This window comes from Mustela erminea, chromosome 17 (genome assembly GCF_009829155.1).
Source record: "Mustela erminea isolate mMusErm1 chromosome 17, mMusErm1.Pri, whole genome shotgun sequence".
NCBI classification, from domain to species: domain Eukaryota; kingdom Metazoa; phylum Chordata; class Mammalia; order Carnivora; family Mustelidae; genus Mustela; species Mustela erminea.
In genome coordinates this window covers 5,063,472-5,083,729 of record NC_045630.1, presented here as the reverse complement: position 1 = coordinate 5,083,729, position 20,258 = coordinate 5,063,472, and the positions used below count along the sequence as shown (strand labels likewise).

General features: G+C 55.7%; 1 protein-coding gene across 3 annotated transcripts in view; it reads right to left on the bottom strand.

Annotated features, from left to right (window-relative positions):
• Positions 1 to 20,258, bottom strand: part of CD247 (CD247 molecule) — a 68,428-nt gene that overhangs the window by 3,626 nt on the left and 44,544 nt on the right. For 2 of the 3 annotated variants that reach the window (XM_032317611.1, XM_032317609.1), the window contains exons 2-4: positions 2,959 to 3,062; positions 1,742 to 1,804; positions 1,179 to 1,259 (exon numbers count right to left, since the gene is read on the bottom strand). In XM_032317611.1, the coding sequence (XP_032173502.1) occupies positions 1,179 to 1,259; positions 1,742 to 1,804; positions 2,959 to 3,062 (248 nt within the window). Of the gene's footprint in view, positions 1 to 1,178; positions 1,260 to 1,741; positions 1,805 to 2,958; positions 3,063 to 5,835; positions 5,960 to 20,258 lie in introns of those variants that run through there. The other variant, XM_032317610.1, reaches the window with a different exon arrangement.

The following is a 20,258-nucleotide window of genomic DNA, read 5'->3' as shown; positions in this document are numbered from 1 at the left end:
CTCCGGGGCACACTGGCTTCACAACCACCACCACCACCACCCCCTACCCCTGAGGGCCTCCTCAGCCCAGTCTTGTCCAGGGTTGGCCTCGGGGGTTTCTGCTGATATGATAGCCGGTTCGTGTCCCCTTGCAGAGACAGTGCCAAACATGTCACAACTGGCTTCAAACAAAAGGTGCCAAGTACCCTCACTTAGAGCAGGGCCAGTCACTGCCCAGCAAGCCCTAGTGACCCCCAACCCCCCCTTCACCCCTCCTCATCTAAGTGAAAAGAGGAGAGGCGAGCTGAGGCTGGACGGCAGGGACCAAGGAAACTGCCAGAGTCTCCTCCCCGCCCGTTGGCTCTAGCAACAACATGCCCGGCACAGGGCGGGGCTGGGGGGACAGGAGTTGGCCAGAAACATCAAGGGCCGCTGGGCACTGTCAGGCAGCAGTGTCCTAAAACCTGGGCAGCCTGGGCTTTGGGGCTGAACCCTGCTTTTTTTTTTTTTTTTAAGGTTTTATTTATTTAACTGAGATTGGTGGAGAGAACATGAGTGGGGGAAGGGCAGAGGGGGAGGGAGAGGGAGGAGCAGACTCCCCGCTTACTGGGGACCCCAACTACGGGCTCCACCCCAGGACCCCGAGATCATGACCTGAACCAAAGTCAGATGCTTAACTGCCTAGGCTGCCCAGGCTCCCCTGAACCCTGTTTATAAGAGGACCCTGCCCTGGCCTCATCCAGCCTCCCCTCCCCGCTGGGTGCAGAGATCACAGGCAAGAGAACAGAGCCACTAGGAGCCTGGAGCCGGACCTTGCTCCAAGCGATACCTGGTGCCCAGAATTCCATGTCCAACGGCCTTGGGCCCTTCCTGCATGGACCTCTTCACCAGATCTGTCCTTTTGGGGGCCTGCATCTCAGGGTGGCCAAGCAGGTTAAGGGGAGGTGGGTGGTGCTTGGTTGCAAGGGCCAAGTGCCGTGTTCCCGTGTGGGAGGTCCCTCTGATGCCGAATGGAGTCCCGGGAAGGAAGAGGAGGGGCTGGAAGCAGCTGGGGCTCTGGCTGTCCTGGGGCCCCAGGCCCCTAGCGTGTTAGGACGGACTGTGCTGATAGAGTGGAGGCCTCTCCTGTCTGTCCTCAGCACGCCCGCTGGCACACTCACACTCACTCACACTCACAGGCAGACAGAGGAATACCCTACCTGTTTTCCTCCTATCTCAGGGTCCAGGCCTCGTCTCTTGTCCAAAACCTCATACTCCTCTCTTCCTCTTAAATTGAGCTCCTACAACAGACAGGAAAGCCTCAGAGCCAGGAGCGACACCCTCAGGAGGACTGGACCGCTGGACGGGGAGTCCCCTCTGGGAGGCGGCTCTCACAGAAGGGAGCAGGGACTGCGCTCTGGGTGAAAGCTGGGGGCCAGCTGGGGACCAGCCTCTCACAGGGCATCTCCGAGAACATGCAGCACCCTGGCTCGTGTGCGTGTGGTGCGTGTGTGTGTGCGCGCGTGTGCGTGTGTGAACGGATCCGACCCAGGTCCACTGCACAGGGAGAGGGAATCTGCTCCCCGCTACCCTGGAGGCCGACTGACCCCCTCCCCCACCTGCAGGGGCCCCGCCAGCCGCGGACAGGAGGGTTGGGGGGCTCCGAGCCGGCCGCCGCGCATCGGCTGCAGGACGTGCAGGCTCGCAGCCCCCGCGTGGCCCCGACGGTTCCTGCGCCGCGTGCGGACTAGAAAACCCGGGGGGTGGGACAAGGCGGACTTACGTTGTAGAGCTGGTTGGGGCCCTGCGGGTCCTCGGGGGCGGCCGCTCTCCCGCAGAACTGGAACTGGGAGAGAGGGTGGCCGGGTTAGAGCCCCGCTCCCTGCCTGGTTGCTGCGCCGTGCTGCCCCCCGCGCCGCCCCCCCCCCCCCCACGGGCGACTCCGAGGTGGGCGGTGGCTGCACGGGGCCCCCACTCCTCTCGCGACCTCGTGCGTCGCCGCGTCGCTCCAGCTTAGTGTCCTTGAGCCTCGCCCTCGGCGCTGTTCCCGCCGCCCGAGGGAGAGAAACGGCGAGATCCTACGGGGGCACAGCCCTGGAAGCCCCCCAGAGGTCATCTAGGACAGCTGTGCTCACACTTTTACTTTTGTTTTTTAAGATTTTATTTATTTACTTGACAGACAGAGATCACAAGCAGGCAGAGAGGCAGCCAGAGAGAGAGGAGGAAGCAGGCCCCCTCTGAGCAGAGAGCCCGATGCGATGCCATGCGGGGCTCGATCCCAGGACCCTGGGGTCATGACCTGAGCGGGAGGCAGAGGCTTTAACTCACTGAGCCACCCAGGCACCCCTGCTCACACTTTTAAAAATAAAATGAGTAGGTAAGACTCTTCTACAAATGAAGACTTTTGCCGAAGTCTGCCGTCCTAAAGGGCAGTAGGCGCGAGGACCCAAGTGGTCGCAGGGACCGAGTTACGTCCCACCCGCTGTGGGCACCGGGGCACACCAGTCCAGCCCTTTCAAGAAATCCAGGCTCTGTAGGCACCAGCTGAAAACCCATGCTCTGGGCCCCCCTCACGTGCACTGACAGGGACCCCGAGGTTTCCAGAGACAGGTTGCTTCCACCTCCATCAGCGGTGGGTCAGCAGAGCCTGGGAACACACGTGGGTGCCCCACCTCCGGCTCTCGGTTGTCTGAGACATAAGCCCTTTTCCTGCTAGCAGTAGCCCTGCCCTGGGATGCTCTGATGTTTGCTCATCTGTATGGCTCCTCAGGAGGACGCCCAGCTTCCCACTCGCCCCCCACGCCACCGCAGGGCTGTGGCAGACACCACCCCGCCCCCTTCCCCCACCACCCAAACTGCAACCTTGGCTGCTCCCTGCTTTGCCATGGACACCAAGCTCCAGGCCCTAACCGTGCTTGAGACTTGCCAACACTAAGGCTCTTCTGAACATGCACCAAGCAGGGGAGCCCACGCCTTCTCCCCAAGGCCCATGGTACCCACCTTTGCTCTCAGGAACAGGGCAGTGATAATGACACCATAGATGAGGAGGATTCCGTCCAGCAGGTAGCACAGTTTGGGGTCCAGCAGGCCAAAGCTCTGTGCCCCTGTGCCAAGAGATAAGACTGATCAGCCAGGCCCAGGGTGACAGCACATGGCCCACCATCCCAAGGTGGCCCCAGGACTGACTAGGCCAGGAAATCCGGGCAAGTGGGGCAACTAGATCCATTCTCTACCCCTTCTAACCACAACTTTCCTCCTGTACCCTTGGACCAGCTCTGGGGAAAACCCAGCCTCCGCTAACAGCCAGATGTGATGCTTGGTGGGGCCTCAGGTCCTGGGAAGACTGGAAAGAAACAGAAACTAGGTAGAAAGTGAGGCTGCCCAGCGCACACAGGATGGTGCCTTGGGCCCACTGGAGCCCAGCTGTGTGCGACCTCCCACATGAACCATGCCCTGATAAAATGCCCATGTCTGAATGAATGACTCCACCTGAACTAGGGTATGTAGCTCCCTAAGGCCCACTCGCAGGCAGAGAACAGGACTGATGTTTGAATAATATCAGTAATTAGGACTGTGAGAATTTGGGTTAACTCTCCCCCCTTGACTCGCAGTTTCCTCAGTGCCAGGCGCTGAGCAGGGTCTACCGCTCAGGGCGGTGGGGGTGTGGGGCTGGGTCCCAAGGGGTCTCATGAGCCATAGACAAAGGTGTATTTGGGGAGCCTCTCCCCGCCCGAACCTGGCAGTCTCCCTGCTTACTGGTCTCAGCCCCACGGGCTCAGCTTCATCTGTCCCTGCCCCTTCCCTCCCCTCCCGCACTTAAAATCCCTGGGACACACCTTGCTCTTCCAGACTCTGCCTCTGTGCCTTTGCATGCACTGTTCCCTCTACATATTCTCTCCCTCTCTGTCCCTGCAACCCTGCCATCTGGTAAAGTCTGACGCATCCTACAAAATGTAGCTCAGAACTCCATCTAGATTGCTCCAGCCCAGTTTGCAGATGAACCCCGAGTCCTCACAGCCATATTAACCCTTGTCAAACCAGCAGCGCACATCTAGCGGGCGCTGGCATTACTGTGCAAAGGGAGCGGGGAAGGCCGTATGGTAAATGTTTGGGTTAAATCGGAGCGTGTTTGTTTGAAAGCTCAGGGCACTGCGAGTGAGAAGGCGTGGACTTTAGATTGTCCTTCCTGCTGGGGATGTGTGCCGCAGCTCAGCCTGCAAACCGTCCTAGCACCGGCCTCCGCCGAGCGAGCCCGCGAACGCGGCGGGGGCCCGCAGTGGCGGCGTCTCCCAAGGCCAGGGTGCCCCCTGGTGGCCACCTGCAGCCCTCCGCCGCGGCTGTGGGAGTGGAGGCCGCGCGTCCGTGGGTTGACTCAGGGCAAAGTATTCACCCTCTATCAGTGGCCTCTTCCACTAAAAAGGGTGAGAACTAACGTTTCTTCAGTGTTTACTATGTGCCAGACACCCCTCTAATGGAATAACTTACCAGATCCTCCCAACAACCCCGCATAGAAACACAGAGGACTCCCCCTAGCCAGCAGCAAGCCAGAGGCTGTGCCCAGGACTCTGGCAGGGAGTGAGTCCCCCTCGCATCACTTTCCTGCCCTGGGCCCCGCTCCGCCCACCCTTCTCCAGGAGCAGCCTTTGGGCATCTACCCCCCCTCCACCTGCCCTATGGGAGCAGGTGATCCCAGGCTGACCCCGGGTTCCACCTCTAACGTCCCTGAATCCCAATCTCAAACCTTCTACTCCCACCCTGATTCAGGACCTCTTGGGGCCCTGGTGGCTGATCTCTTTGTAAGCTTCCCGCCACCAGCCCAGGCCCAGCTGCCCCATGCCTCCCCGACTGCCTCTTCTGCTCCACTTTGAGCTCCCCAGGACTTTCCCACCCACTTCGAGCTCCCTCCTCTCCCAGCTCATTGCTAGCTGGCCCCCTTCCCTCAGTGGTGAGACTTATCCCCCCACCTTCGCCCCTGGAGATTCAATAGCTGATTCCAACCCCCCCAAAGCACCCCACACGCATAACTCCCAGATTCCGAGCTTCCCCTCCTCCTAGGCTGTCCGGGCTGGACGGCTGGAGACCAGTGGCTGAGCTTTGAGCACAGGGTGCCTGGGAGCCGTTCATTAGATTTCCTGGGTTTTCAGCAAAGATGCAAAGTTGGCCTGCCCTCGGGCCCTGAGGCAGAGCCACAGGACCCCCACTGACCACAGGTAAGGGTCCAAACCCCCTGGGAGGCAGGCCACCCCCCCCCCCCCGCCCCGAGAAAGGCCACCGACACTGGGGTGATTTTTTTTCTTTTAGGAATGGAGAAGAGGTGTCAGCAGCAATTTATTGGGGTGGTTGAGATTCAGAAAAAAGGCTGGGAGAAAATCGCTCAGCTGCCTGTCACATAAAATGAGGACAGAAAAATTACTGGACAGTAAATTTAGAACAAATGAGAAGAAATATTTCTTCATGTTGTGCAGAGCCAGCGCCGTGCGGGAGGAGACTGGTTGCCTCCCCCAGAGATAAGTAACAGGGACAGGTTTTCTTTCTTTCTCTTTGAAGAGCAACATGATTTTATGGCCCATGACAAGTTGGCTGTGTGTGGTTTGGCCGAGGAGAGGATATTAACCGCAACATATTTCCTGGGGTAGGGATCCGCCATCCACCCAAGCCAGCTGTGCTTGTGCTGGGAGCCATGGGCCTGCGGAAGGCAGTGGTCACACGGAGAGTTCCACAGGGACCCAGGACCTGATTCAATGCGGTAACTGATTAACTACTTCTTGGGCACCTGCTCCGTGCCAGGGAATGCTGGAAGAGAAGGAGCCCTGGAGCTGGATTCTAGCCCCTCCCTTGCCGCCAAGTAGCTGTGTGGTCTTGGACAAGTCACCTCACCTCTCTGGGCCTCAGTTTCTTCATCTGTAAAATGGTTGGTAATCAGATCTACCTTAAGGGTGTGGTGAAAATAAAATAAAAAAATATATTGGTAGATGTTTTTGTCCATTTCTTCCAGAAGAACAGTGACATCCAAGAGGTGGGTAAGGTCTTCTGAGTCTCTGCCTTCGTGGGGCTAAGGCCATAGTTTCCACTGGGTTGAGGGGCTTCCCTCAAACAGCAGAGAGTTTTCTAGGATGCCCCCTCAAAGGCATGAGGCAGAGACACTGGCTCCCTGGTTCTAGCTTCTTCCCTGCACCCTCATCGCCAGGGCAGAGAGCTGTTTGCTCCTTCCCTGAGCCCCTCGCACACCTTCTCAAATCCTCATTACATCCGGTCGCGAAGGAAGGTGAGTATTTAACATGGGGGATGGTGGCTGCTTTTCTCTACAGCTACGATTGTTTTCTCTCACGATTCCTGGCCTCTGCCCCAGGCCCACAGCACCCAGGAGAAACCAGGGTCTGAGCAAGGGCCCAGAAACTGACTGAGGGTCTTGCTCAGACTCTCCGTCATGGCTGCCCGCCCCCATCTCCCTCTGCTTCTCATTGACTAGTTCTTGGCTGGAGCCTCGGCCAGGGGGTCTCCAGGGTTGAGATTTGGGAAGGGACAGCATCACATAGGTGCAGCCTCGCACACACATACCCTACAAGAAAGTCACGTCCCACAGACTGACGTGGAGAATGAAATTAAGGCCTCAGTCCTTATATGCTGTGTTTTCTGTAAAATTCCCAACTGTGTGCCCCTCGACTTCCTTAAGCTCAGTTCCCTCATCTGGAAGATGGAGCTAACACCCGTCTGTGTCTCACTAGGCGGTAGTGAGGACTGCAGGTGCCCAACCCCACGCGTCACGAGTGCTCCAGGTCAGCTGTTGTTGTCACCGTAATTGCCCCCCCACCCCCAAATCATCACCAACACATTTTTTCTTTTTCTTTCTTTTTTTAGGAAGAAAGGGTCAAATTTCATAAAGAACTTTTCAACTAGGTAGGACGAGAGACGCTGATGTGTCTAACTTCTGGGTGTTCGAAGCCGCACGGCTAACCAGATCCTGCCCTCACCGTTAAACTGGGGGGCATTTGATGAGGGGGAGGTATTCTGAGCAGTCACATGATTTCCCATTTAGCAAATGCTGCCTTCCTATCAGAGTTGTGTTGACGAGAGCAAAGACAACCTAACAATAGCCTCCCAGCGCAGGCCCAGACGTGATGGCCACCAGGGGGAAGGCGACAAGCCCTATTTGCAAAGCAGGAGAGCTGGGGTAGGATCTGACCCCCTGAGCCTTTTTTCCATTGAACCCGGACCTCCACAGGCCATTCTCTGGCCCCCTGCCCAAGACACACTCAGCAAATCTGGAAAATAAGGAGACCCTATTTTCCAGGCCTAACGGGGGACCCGCACGCCAGACCCTTGCGCCTGGACAGACACACGGCAAATGTGGAAACTGAAGTCCAGGTGGGCTGCAGACATGGGGAGCACATCTAGGTGTTAGTCAGGCAAGCTCCCAGATGATCAGGCTGCCTGGGGGCCAGGCTGATGGCGGGCAGTGATGTTTTAGGGGATTCTAGGTATTCTGGGTAAAACACAAGCACGAGGACACCTGGCAGAAAAACAAGCCAAAGCCTTGGAAGAGCCCGCCTTGCTCACTCACGTAGTCCCAGTACTGGACACAGGATTAGAACACTGGGGGAGGGGGGGTGAGAGGGGGAGCCTGGCCCGGAGCCTGACCTTGTCCACGGCCAGGAGGTCACTGCCCAGATGCTTACGACAATCCCCGTCACCAACACGGTGTAGCTCAGCACCGCCAGGGCCCGGCTGAAGTGGGAAGCCGGACGCTTGTCCCTCCCCTCCAACAGCGCTGACCCTGGGACACATGCAGAGGACTGTGGTGGGCGGCCAGCATGTGGGACGGTGTCGGTCACCATCTGCAGAGTTCTCCTTCTCTTCACGGGGCTCTTCATATCCTGCTGGCAGGAAACCTGCTGATCTCACCTGGAGGGAAAACCTTTATGCCACCCCAGGTCCCCGCGGCCAGGACGTTAGCCTGCACAGTCTTGGGGAGGGGGGGCAGGGTGAGGGGTCTCAGCAGAGGGAGGGCCTCCCTCTCCAGCACATGGTCCTAGTGGGGGGCAGGGGGGGCCTCAGGCTCAGGATCCTGCATGAACAGTCTTCCCTAGAGTTCCATCTCCTGCTCACGCCCAGTGCGACGGAAACCATCTCCCGGACAAGCTCCTCGATGACCCGGTGTTGTCTCAGGCTCCCGCCCTGACACGCACAGTCTTCCCGCGGCCACGTGCAGTGAGTGCACGATGTACCCTGGGCTCTGGCCTCCAGTCCCCACCCAGCCCCAGATGCTGCCCACCCCTCCACGACCCCCCCCCACCCTGCCCTGCTTCACGGGAGCTCAGGGAGCACCTTCCTGCTCTGAAGACCCCCACCCGTCGTGCCACAATGTTTTTTACTTGAAGCCCAATAAGCCAGAGTCCGCCTGCCCCACGGTACCTGGAACAGGCTACGTGAGACGCCCAGAGGAGACTCCATGGCAACGGAGAGGGATCACAGAGTCTCTGTACCCACAGCCCACGGCATCTAAAAACGTTATGAGTCTCATTAGTGAGCGCGAGCCCAGCCGGCTCTCTACACCCTGTTGTCTCTACAAAAGCTGCCTGTTCAGGAAGTTTCCTGGCACTGACCACTCACAGGAATATTGCGGGGGGGGGGGGGGGGGGCAGCCTGGAGGAGGCACTTGCCCTTACAGAGTCTCATTTCTTTGGATGAGGTATGTTTGAATTGTATTGTGTCCCAGTCGGACCATGAGCTTCTGAGAACAGGAAAAGCAGGTCTCAGTCCTCCTGGCTTGGCCACGAGAAAGCTGAGAGCACACACTCCTGCTGGCCGCCCCCAGCCAACTTACTCTTCTCACCAACCCCCCCCCCCCTTTTGGGAGCAGAGGGACTGCCAGCTCCTCTTCCAACTGGTAAGGGTCCTCGCACTTGAACCCCAATTTGTATATTTTTTAAAAGATTTTATTTATTTATTTGAGAGAGAGCATGAGAGAGCATGAGAGGGGAGAAGGTCAGAGGGAGAAGCAGACCCCTGTGGAGCTGGGAGCCCCATGCGGGACATGGTTCCAGGACTCAGGGATCATGACCTGAGCCCAGACAGTGGCCTAACCCACCCAGGTGGCCGCCAATCTGTACTTTTAAAATTGCTTCCTGTGCCTGATGGAGCTCGATTCTGTGAGATACAGAATGTCGCCAGGGCTCTCTTATGGGGCCTACGCAACTCGGGTATAACGGAGACCGAGACCGGAGGAGAAAAGTAACTTCCTCAGAGCTGGTGGGGTTCCTGGGACTTTTCCTGCCTCTCTGCCTGGGGGTGGGGCGGGGCGAGGGACTCACCTGTGCGTGCAGGACCCAGACTTCTCACCTAGCCCTAAACTCACACACCTCACTGTTTGCCAGGTTTTCGCAGGTGGTCCCAGCAGCTTAGGGGCCTTTCGTGTCTGGTGCCCTCGCCCCAGCAAGCCCTGGAAAGCACAAGTGATACATTTTGGTTTCACTTGCTTATTTCCCCTCCCCACGAGGCCACGTGAGGAGAGGAAAGATCATAGGCCTTGGAGCCAGAAAGACGAAGATTCCAGTGCTGAATCGGCCTCTTCCTGGCTCTGTGTTGGGGGGTTGCTTTCCTGACCTCTCTGAACTTCAGTTCCCGCACCTGCCAGAGGGCTGGGAAGACTGACCTGCCGGGTAGTTATGCAGGTGCACGGAGATAAGGGGCGCTGAGCCACGGTCTCAGGGGTCTTCTCCACTACCACAGAGGCCTTGTAGGGCCAAGCAGCCGCAGGAGTGGACCAGGCCTCCCTACCTCTCACTCCTGCCACGGCGGGGGACAGAACCTGCTCGGCTCCCCTGCTCACCATGAAGACACCCGCCTTTCAAGTGTATGAGGATAAAATCAAACAAAGATCCATGAAGTGCTTGGGAGCTCGAGATGGGGGGCGTTTCTGAGCTCTCCTGGCCTCGGGAAAGGATAACAACGTAACTCTCACCTGCACTCAGTGTAGACTTGCCCTCGCGTTATCTGTTTGAATCCTCAGAACAGCTCTTTAGCGCATGGGCAGAATTACTACCGACTCTATCTTGCGGACAAGGAAGTTGAAGCAGGAAAGTTCCCACATGCGTCTGACGTGAATTCCCTTCCTTGTCTTTCCACTTTATCCTGGCGCTTCTGGAATTCAAGTTCTCCAGGGGGCCTCCCACCTTCTGTAGGCATTTCTCCTCTGATACCCTCAGCCTCTGCTTGAACACCCTGGGTGACCGGGCGCTCACCACGCAGCAGTCACTGGTGGAGAGCTCACATTTTCAGAGTTGTTCAAAAACAGCTTTGGTCCTGGCTCTGCTTTCAGAAGCCCAAAGAGCACAGACTGTCCCGCTCCTATAAGGCAGCCTTTGAAATCTCACCCGTGTCCAGCTGGTCTCCCCCTCAACAGGAAACACTTGGGCACCACAGCAAAAACCAGTCCTTCAAAGGTAGAGGGCTTGAGCACAAGTCTTGGCTCTGGCGCATCTGTGTCACTAACGGAATCATGTCACAGCTACCTCACCGGGTAAGCTCTCAGTACAAAGGCACTCGTGGCACCAATATTCCTCATAAAGACCACAGTGCAGGTAAGATCAGCCGGGTTCCGAGCCGCCTGACCCAGCCTCCTGCAGCCTGAACCTTGAGCCCAGGCCCTGCTGCAGCCCAGCCTCACCCCCAGGCCCCGACCCGGCTGGAGACGACATTGCAGGCTGAGAATTTAGAAAACAGGAAGTCATGTGTGTTCAGGAAGGCTGTGGCAGCAGTCTGGGGGTGCCTGTGCTGGGGGTGGTGCCCAGCTCATTGACCACAGCCCCAGAGGCAGCCAGACCTCCCCTGCGAGGGGTTTGCTCCCATTCATGGAGCAACTAACTTTCACCGCTGTAGGAAAGATAGACACCCCGAGCAGTGACGACCACCACTGGTTGAAGCAGCTGGGAGCTTTCTCATTCAGTCCTGACAGTAACGGTGACTTTACAACGAGGCTCAGAGGGGTTCACGACATGCCAAAGTCGAGGTCTGGGGTTGAGCTCAGGCCTGTCTAGAGCTGTAGTCTAGATACCATCTCGCCCACCATTTGGACCGCGTACTGACCTTGGGCCCTTCCTGGTCCTCAAGGCCAGGGAGACGGGTTCCCTTCAAGGCTGTGGACGGGCTCGTACCTTCCCTGAGACTCACACCCCACCCCATTAGCAGGTGTGTTTCTGACCCCACACTTGGCTTTGTTTCTTTGAGGCAGCCGGACACCGCGAGGCCTTCAGCGTTAACAGGGGCAGAAGGCGGCTGCTAGATGTGCGGCTGTGTGAGCCGGTGCCTTAGAGGCTGACCCACCCGGAGCCAGCCTTGATCTGCAGAATGAGTTTGCATAACATATTGGTACCACATAGCTTCTTGCTACTCGCTTGACTTTGGCACAGTCCCCGCAAGCCCCCTGCCCCTCAGACGCTGGATTTCATTGTGAAGTGAATGTCTGCTCCTCACTACCTACAGATTTTATAACCCCACAGGCAAGGATTCCAAGGCAAAGGGGGAAGAAAGGGAGTTGTTTGATTTCTTAGAAGTAAGGGGATTCTGGAAGAATATTTCCCTGTTTGTATTACTTATGACTTTCATTACATTTGTTATGATTCGTGCAATAGTTTTTAAAATTTATCTACAATCACTTTTCATTTTCAAGTAAATCAACTCATTATGAAAGTGCAGGAAAGTACAAGATAATCAGAATCACCCTTAATTTAAACACAACCACTCTTCCCTGGATGGCAGATTACCTTCCAAGGTGTTCATTATTTATAAATGATAATTATTCTACGCAAAAACGTTTTCCCTGAAAAAATTTTCCCTATTTTTTTCTGTTAGTATTATAATTTAACATTATATTTTCATGTTATTTCACATATCTATTTTTCATGTTTCCTGCTACTTCACAGGTCTACTGAATTGCCTTTTTAACGGTTGCACAACAATTCCTCCAGTAGTTACTTACTATTTCTGCATTGGAGGTGGTTTGTTTTCACTTTTTCACCACTGTAAAGGACTCTGTGATGAACAGCTTCTTTCCTAAAGCTTTCTACAGGTTTAGAATTCAATCAACAAAATTTCGAAAAACGAATGTTAAGACAACTTATCCAAGAGAAAAGTCAGCAAGATATAAACAGACAGTCTTTAGAGGAGGAAAAACAAAACTGTTGAAATCTTATATAAAAAGACCCTCAGCCTCCCCGCTGGTTACTCACTCCTGAAAGTACAAAAGGACAGAGAGAGGGACCCCTGTTCACAGAATCGGAAGGCCTCAGTTGTAAGAATATGTGAAGGAAGCACCCCCTTTGGCAGAGGAAGAGACAGTGCAAAGGTCCTGTGGTAGATCTGGTGTATCTGAACAGTAAGGAAGTAGACATGGCCAGGGTGGCATGAAAGAGGGAGCGTGCTAGAAGATGCGGTCAGAGGGTAAGAAGGTTGAGGCATTAGTTAGGACCCTCTTGGCCAGTGGACTTTACTCTGAATGAGATGGGGAGCAACTGCAGGGTTTTCCATGTTTACAACAAATGCACATTGTTTTCGTAATTTCAAGAATGTGAATAAAATTTAAAAGAAAAAATTAGCCAATTGGAATAAATCTGGTTCATGGTTGCCTTTACCCAGGCAGGCTTGTAGGACAGGCCTAAAATCCAGGCTCTGCCACCAGGATGCGGACTGCCCTAGAACGACCATCTATAGTCTGTTCGCATTCACCTGAATATTGTAATCTTCCTGCCCTTGCCCCACGAGCGGAGCTCTGGTTTGCACACAGTAAGTGGTTGATTTCTACTGAACGATGCAAATCCCTTCATCCTTGTGCTCTTTTATCATTCAGGAACACATATTCATCACCGAGCCCTTTGTGATGGGCTGAATTGTGTCCCCACCCCCCAAATGCAGATGTTGAAGTCCTAACACTTAGTGCCACAGGATGTGACTGTATTTGCAGAGAGGCCTTCACAGAGGTAATTGGGTTAAAATGATGACCTCGGGTGGGTCCTGAGCCAACTGTGACTGGTTGATCTGGGCCAATCTTCTTTGTTCCACTTTACAGATAAAGACACGGAAGGTCAGGGAGGTCCTGAGGCGCTTATGCAGCAGAGCCTGGATGACAGACCAGGTCTTGCCAAGCCTGTGTTCTTCCCCACACAGCACACAGCCCACACATCACGCCCTTGAACATTAGCATTACTTAAATCTACTCTATTAAACTCCTTCATGTCAAAATTCCACGCACGATTTTGCCATTTCTTTTTTCTTTATTTTTTTTTAAAAAGATTTTATTTACTTGACAGAGAGCACGCATAAGCATACGTAGAGGGAGCAGGACAGGGAGACGCGGACTCCCTGCTGAGCAAGGGAATCTGATGTGGGACTCAACCCCAGGACTGAGGGATCATGACTGAGCTGAAGGCAGAGATTTGACCGACTGAGCCACCCAGGCGGCCCAATTTTGCCATTTCTCTGAGACTTTAATTTATTCTGCAGATTAAATCTTCATGGTACATGTGCATAAACACACACACACATACATGCACAGATGTTTATTACATAATTATCTGCGGAAGCAAAAAAAGAAAAAAGGAAACAACATAAACATCCACCAGCTGGGCACCTAATTAGTAAATGCTGGTGTATTGATATGTAGCAGCTTAAGAAACCAAAAATACAACAGACAGTTCTGTATCTGCAGCTATGGAAAGCTCTCCAAGATAATTAGGTGAAAAAAGCCAGCTCTAGAATGGTATGCATAATATTTATATATGAAAAAGAAAAGATATATAGGCTGTGTATGTATAATAATATGGAAATCCCTATCTGGTTAGAGTTTTTGTTTGGGATGGTGAAAAAATTCTAGAAATGGAGAGTGGTAAACATGATTGCACAACAACTTTATGCCACTGAATTGTACACCTAAAAATGACTAAAAATGGCAAAATTATATTTTTGTATACTTTACCACAATAGAAATGTTTATTTATGTACGTCTATATCACTATTGATACTGACATCCACAGCTGGATGGCTACATACACAAAAAATGTTCTCCCACTCAATTCAAGAGGAGCGGGAAAAGCGGAGGTCGGGAGAAGTTTACTTAATTTCCATGAATGACGTGAACACTTCAGTCACACTGAGCGTGTGTGGACGGTTCTAGGGTGGTACAGACTGGAGGCACAGGGGCCCGTCTATCCAGCAAAGTACCCTCAACTAGGCCGTAGCTCAGTGCATTTCTGGTGATGACTTACTGAGGGTTGGAAATATCTCCAATATATAGAAATTGTCACTATAATGGTGTTGGGGGAATACAGTTCCATTTCTGTATGAGCACGAAAACAATCACTGCTGGCAGACAGCCCGATTATTACTGGTGCTGTTATTCCCTGGAGAGGCAGGCATGGGAGGCAAAGTCCCGCCCTCCCTTCCCCATCACCCACCCGAGCACCGGTCGGGTCTGACCCTCAAGTGAGATGAACACAGCTCCGGCCAGAGCACCCGGCCCTCCCTCGGGGAGCGGGCCATGCAGGAGGCCGAGAGGGTTTCTGGACAACCAGAGCGGGCCGAGCGGGCTGGGCAACCGAAGTAAGGCGCGAGGTGGAAGGGAGCCCGGGGCTGGGGTCGGGCCTGGGGCTGGGGCGCGGCCTGTACCTGCAGCCGCACCAGTCCCGGAGCTGTTCTGCAGGCCCCAGGCCACCGAAGGCACGACCCCAGGGCTCCCGCTGCACCCGGAGCAGAAACCTGCTTGCCTGAGGCCCCCTTCAGCCGGGGGCTTCCTGAGCCCCGGGCCACACCTTGTCCCCCTCTGTGGGGGACCCTGCGCCTCCCACTCTGCCGGACACTGCGGCAGGCCGGCCGCAAGCGCAGGAGGCGGCCGGGGGCAGCTTCCCACTGGAGGTCGGGGTCGGAGGAAATGCGACTTGGATTCTAAAGGAGACACAGAGACCTCCGGGGACGCAGTTGACAGCCCCCTGGGATTTCAGAGGCGAGCCTGGCCCTCCCGGGGGTGGTCAGTGTCCCGCGGCGGCGGAGCCCCTCGCGGAAAGCGGACGAAGAGAACGAGGGGCTCCGGAGGCTTCTCGGAGGCGGCCGCGCTCACACTCGCTGTCCCCACCCGCGGCCGAGGCCCCCCGGGCGCGCTCGGCCTCTGCGCTCCAGCCACCCCCGAAGCCGGGCGCGCGCTAGACCCCAGCCCCGAAGTCCCCAAGCCAATTCCTAAATAAGCAAGAGGGAGAGAAAACCCGGGACGCGGGAAGGGGCGCGGGGGCGCTTCCTCCGCACGCGGCCGGGCTCCCCGCCCCCCCGCAGCCGTGCGGTTACCGCGAGCAGCGGCCCCGCCCCTCCTGCCCGCCCCGGCTCCTCCTCGAGGTTTCCTGTCGAGCTGCCATCCAGGGCCGGGGTTATCGCCCGTGATCTCCCGTCTCCGCCGCTCGCACTGCGGCGCCCGCCCCCACTTGCGGTCCCGTCCCCCGAGCCGCGCCGCCCCAGCCCCCTGCGCGAGAGTCGCCGGCCCGGGAGCTCTCGGCGCGGCGGGGGCGGGGTGCGGGGCTGGTTCCCAGGCCTCGGAGAGCGCCCCGGGGGGTCCCCTGCGAGGCGGGGGTCGGCCTGGGGTGGGGTCGGCGGTCGGGGCAAGGCCTGGCCCGGGTTACCCCGGCGAATGCCCACACGTGTCCGCGCTGGTGCCCGACCTGCAGGCGCGAGACGCCGCCGCCCGTCGGGGCCGCCCCCCCCCGCCCAAGGCGCCTCGGAGCAGGGAGGAAGCGCGGGGGTCTCTGCTCTCCCACGGGGACTCCGCCTGTCGTCAAGCTGCCGCTCTCGGCGGCGACGGCGACTCTCCCTTGGAGCCCCACCGGCATCAGTTTCCGGGCTTTCCTGGCGCCCCCCACCCCCCGCGGCAGGTGCGACGGGCCGGGCCCCGCGGCGGAGCTCGGATGGGGCTCGCGGGGCTCCGGGGTCCGGCGTGGCTGTCCCGCCCCGGCTGCAGCGAGGAGAGGGGGCGCGCGGGCGAGCCGGGGCCACGCGGTTCCCGACGGCGGCGTTTTCTGCCTCTGACCCGAGCTGCCCCGTCGCACGACGAGGTCTTTATGGAAACACAGATGCAGAGTTTTGACTTAGGAAGACCGAAGTCAGTCGAGCTAGTTCCTGGGCAAAGACGGGTTTCTCGGCCCCTCTTGGCTTGCTGCCAAGTCCTCACCCGCGCTCCCCAGTTGGGTCTGGGGCCGTGTCAGGATCACCCCAAGGCCCTGAATTAAGAGCCCCTGGGCATAGGTGTGGGGGTCAGTGCTGTAACCCGCTCCCCCACGTTCTCGTGCGCGCCGTGCTTTGGGGACCCCTGCTCTCTGGGCTGTTTGGATCTGGAAGATTCTGTGCCTGCATCTGCCCCCGCCTCGACTACTCTCTGAGGGAGGGCGGCCCAGACCTCTCTTGGCAACCAGAGGGACCACATGTGGGCCGACGCGCACAAGCTCCCTCGCTTTTGTCAGAGAGACCCCCGAGGGAGCCAGACTTCCACGTCCTGATCCACGCGTCTTCACGCCCCCACATTTATTCACGCCAGTGTGTCATCTCATCGCCTCGCCGTGTTTAAAACACACCAACGAGGACCGTCCTGGGATTTCTTTTTCTCCTTCTGCCCTGCCTTCTTCACAGCCAGGTGTTTGCTGAGGACCAGCTTCCTGGGGGCCCCGCCGAAAAGACCTCATGGCCACCTGGTTTTGGGAGACTGGGGGCGGCTCGTGGTGTGAGGTGCGGGCCTGGGCAGGTCCAGGAGCTGGGCTGGGGGTCTCATGATGCCTCAGCTTGGTGCCGGCGGTGTTCTGTGCTCCCGGGAGGGAGCCACAAGCTGCTCTGGGCCTTCAGGGACTCTGAGCTTTTCTGAGGACTGTGTTCATGGGGTGAGCCCCCCATTGGCTGCTTGAGTCCCTCTCCCAGGGTTAGTTGGTCACAGAGAACAAGTCCAATTTCCAAACATACCAACAAAGAAAGGAAGAACCAAGAAATGTTGCAGCCAAAATGGAGCTGGCATCTGGACACTGATTTATCCTGGGCGGAGAAAGAGCAGAATGAGCCACCAAGCCCAGAAGGTGGGATGTGCCGGAGTGTGGGAATGGGCACAGTCTGACCTGCAAACGAGCGCTTGAGTTTTCCCAAACGTTGCCCAGGGCCCTCCATCCCGGTGCCACCTTTCCCTGCCCGCAGGTCATCCTCTCCAAGCCTTTCTCCGATGTCACCTTCGCCCCTGGCTTTCTCCCACCAGGGCTCCAGCCCACACCAACTTGCACCAGTTATTTTTAGTGGGAAGAGCACTTCATTTGTTACCCTCATTGCTTCTAATGGGTTCTTTCCTGCTCAACTAGATCACAGGTTGCTCAAGGCCAAAGACCATGGCTTCTAGTTCTTTTGTTTCTGCTGCTGTAGGAAGCCCAGTGGTAGGCATTGCCAGACTCAGTAATTATGTAATCGCTTGGGTAACTAAGACAACGATTGGTTGACTGACTAAGTAGTGGTCATCAATGCAATAACATGAATGAATTTTGCCCCTTACCCGTCCAAGAATCTGTGAGTTGGAAGACGTCTGAGAGCCCATTTTTCTAGTCACCTTGGCTAATGCTATCACCCAAAGTGCGTGTGTCCTTAGGGAAGTTACTTCACTCTGGTTTCCTTGCCTCTGAAATGAAGGTATGAATTTAACAATCTCTGTGGCTCTGTGATCAGTGCTCAAGCTAGTCATCAGGAAGAAAATGACTTAAAATTTCATAATGAGGAGCCATCACAAAGTGTCAGCCTCGCAGACATGCTGTCTACTTTCCCTACTGTCCCTCTGCGAGCGAGAGAGATGGGGAGTTTGCAGCTCCTGAGCCCTGAGCCCTGGAGGGAGTAAGGTGGGCAGGGAGTTTTCTCATGGGCGGACCCCAGGTGAGCAGACACTCTGCCACGCCAGGCAGCATTCTGCCGACACCTGAACACAGGGCAGCCAAGGATCACCCGGAGAAGGGCTGCCAGCCTTCTGGAAGAGCCAGCACCTCCCAACCTTCCAGTATACCTGTGTACTTGTCTCCAGCTTGGCAAACTTTTACTCATCATTCAAGGCCCCCCCTCAGGGGTTACCCCCCCCCCCCCCGGGAAAACTTCTCTGCTTGCTTCGGGCAGAACCGATCTCCCTTCAGTGGTACCTGCTTCTATTCTATTAGTCATGGGTGAAATTCACTATTAAACAGAATATAAGTTACATTTTCAAATAATACATTCAATATGTTTTCCTTCAACTTTCAGATACCTGTTCAACTTTCAGAAGTATTTCTAAATGAAGGAAAGGGATCCAATCGTTAACCTCGTGAAAGAAAAAGTTACAGGGATTACAGAAGTTTTTCTATGTTTCCAGGCGGTAGTATGTTTCTTGTCCTTTTTCACATTAACAATGGGACTCATCGCTTTAGACTTAGAAGGACTTTCTGATAAGGTGTCTAGGGGGTTGAAGAAAATCATATTGAGCATATTATTGGAAAATGTAGTTAATGTTCTGTTTAAAGATAAGTACTATTTAAAATGGCAATATTTCTGACTTTTCAGACACATTTCACTAATTACTCAACGAGGGGTCTGTCTCCATTAAAAATTAAACTCCATAACATCTGGCATAGATTTCATTCTTCTTTGACTTTCCAGTCCTTGGCTTGCACCAGCATAAAGGAGGTAATTACAAGGGTTTGTTGAATGAATAAATGATAAAGTCTGGTAGATTTTACTTGAATCCTACACTGAGGCTGAGCCCAGAGCGGGCTGCGTCCCTCATCCCTGTGTGTTCAGCTCTTTCTCCCTAATCCCTCCAAAAGTCTGACAAGAAGAAATAAGGTTAAGACTAACAGCTTTCTGTCTTTGATATTGAGGAATCCGGCCCTGTATGCAGGCAGAGACCAGAGCAAGACCACTTTCTCACCCGGCTGGGCGGCTGACTGGCCTCGCAGCCTGGGACAAACTGTTTCTGAGCTCCTCTGGGTCTATGCTGAGGGCCCGAGCCCGGAGAAGGGCTGCGCGCTTTTCCAAGTCTCCTCTGTGGGTCTCTTGTGAGACGGCAGGGCCGTTGCTGCACGGAACACGGAAGCCCTGCAAGAGTGGGAAGGCTTTCCTGGAGTGTGATTGTCTGTTTGGCAACCCTCCGTGTGCCCAGCAGCCCACGCCCCACGAGTGCTCGCCTGTGACGTACTTCGTTTGCATGGATCAAAGGCCCCACAAAGCCAGCCGCCCCTGCAGCTGGGGAGGTGCTAGGGGACGTGGGCGGTGGTGGGCTGACAGCCTCTCCCAGGGGGGAGTTCACCCTGAGGCCTTCAAACAGGGCCCTGGGCCTTCCCCCTTCTGGGAGGGGAGATAGGATGGGGTGAGCCTTGGGCCTGTCACCTCCCCTCTTGCTCTCTCCGTTTCCTCATAGTCCAGTCCTTAGGACATCTCCCCAGGACCACCAGGGAACAGAGCTGACGGTGACACCTGCAGGACCCTCTCGTCATTCCTATCCGACTCAACTTCGAGATTACGAGTATAGACACAGATTCGGATATTCCTCTAGAAAAGCGACTGGAAGGAACTACAGCAAAGTGTCAGCAGCGTTGTCATCTCTGGTTTGTGAAATTGTGGCTGATTTCGATCTCTTTATGCCTTTCCCTATTGTCCAAGTCCTACAATACATTAAAGATATAAGATTAGGAAATAAGAGAAAATAGTAAAAGTCCATTTTTGAGGCCTCTCTTCACCACCCCTCTTCATCCTTGGCCACACTTCAGGTCAGTGACTCGCTGAATCACTGGGCGTTCTTCACTCCAACACCAGCAGGAGGTAGGGAGTGGGCACTTAGCGCGGTCCAAGTCCCCCGGGGCTCTGCCGGCCAAGCAGGCCTGAGCCGGTGTGGAGCCCAGGAAGCCAATGGGAGCGCATCTCCTCGTCCCACTCAGGACCTGACAGTCCCCGCTCACATGCCAGTGCAAGGACCAAGCTGGGGTCTGGGTTTGCTCTGGCAACATGGGACCCCTCCAAACTATAGCTCTGCCCCGTGATGGAGGAAGAGGCCAGAGTGTGCCCTGCGCCAGGTCTGGCCGTGCTGCTAGGCCCACGAAGCCTTTGCAGCCGGCAGGAAGGCGGACAAAGCTGGTGTGCTGTGGGCACCCCCACCTGGGGCCTGGGAGCCTCTGCATGTGTGAGTGAGTCTGATCACAGGAGGGCCGCGGGAGGAGGGTCGGCTACAGGCTTGTCCTGCCTCTCAGGACAGTAGAAAAGTAGGTGAACAAGCCTTTTGGGCCAGGGCC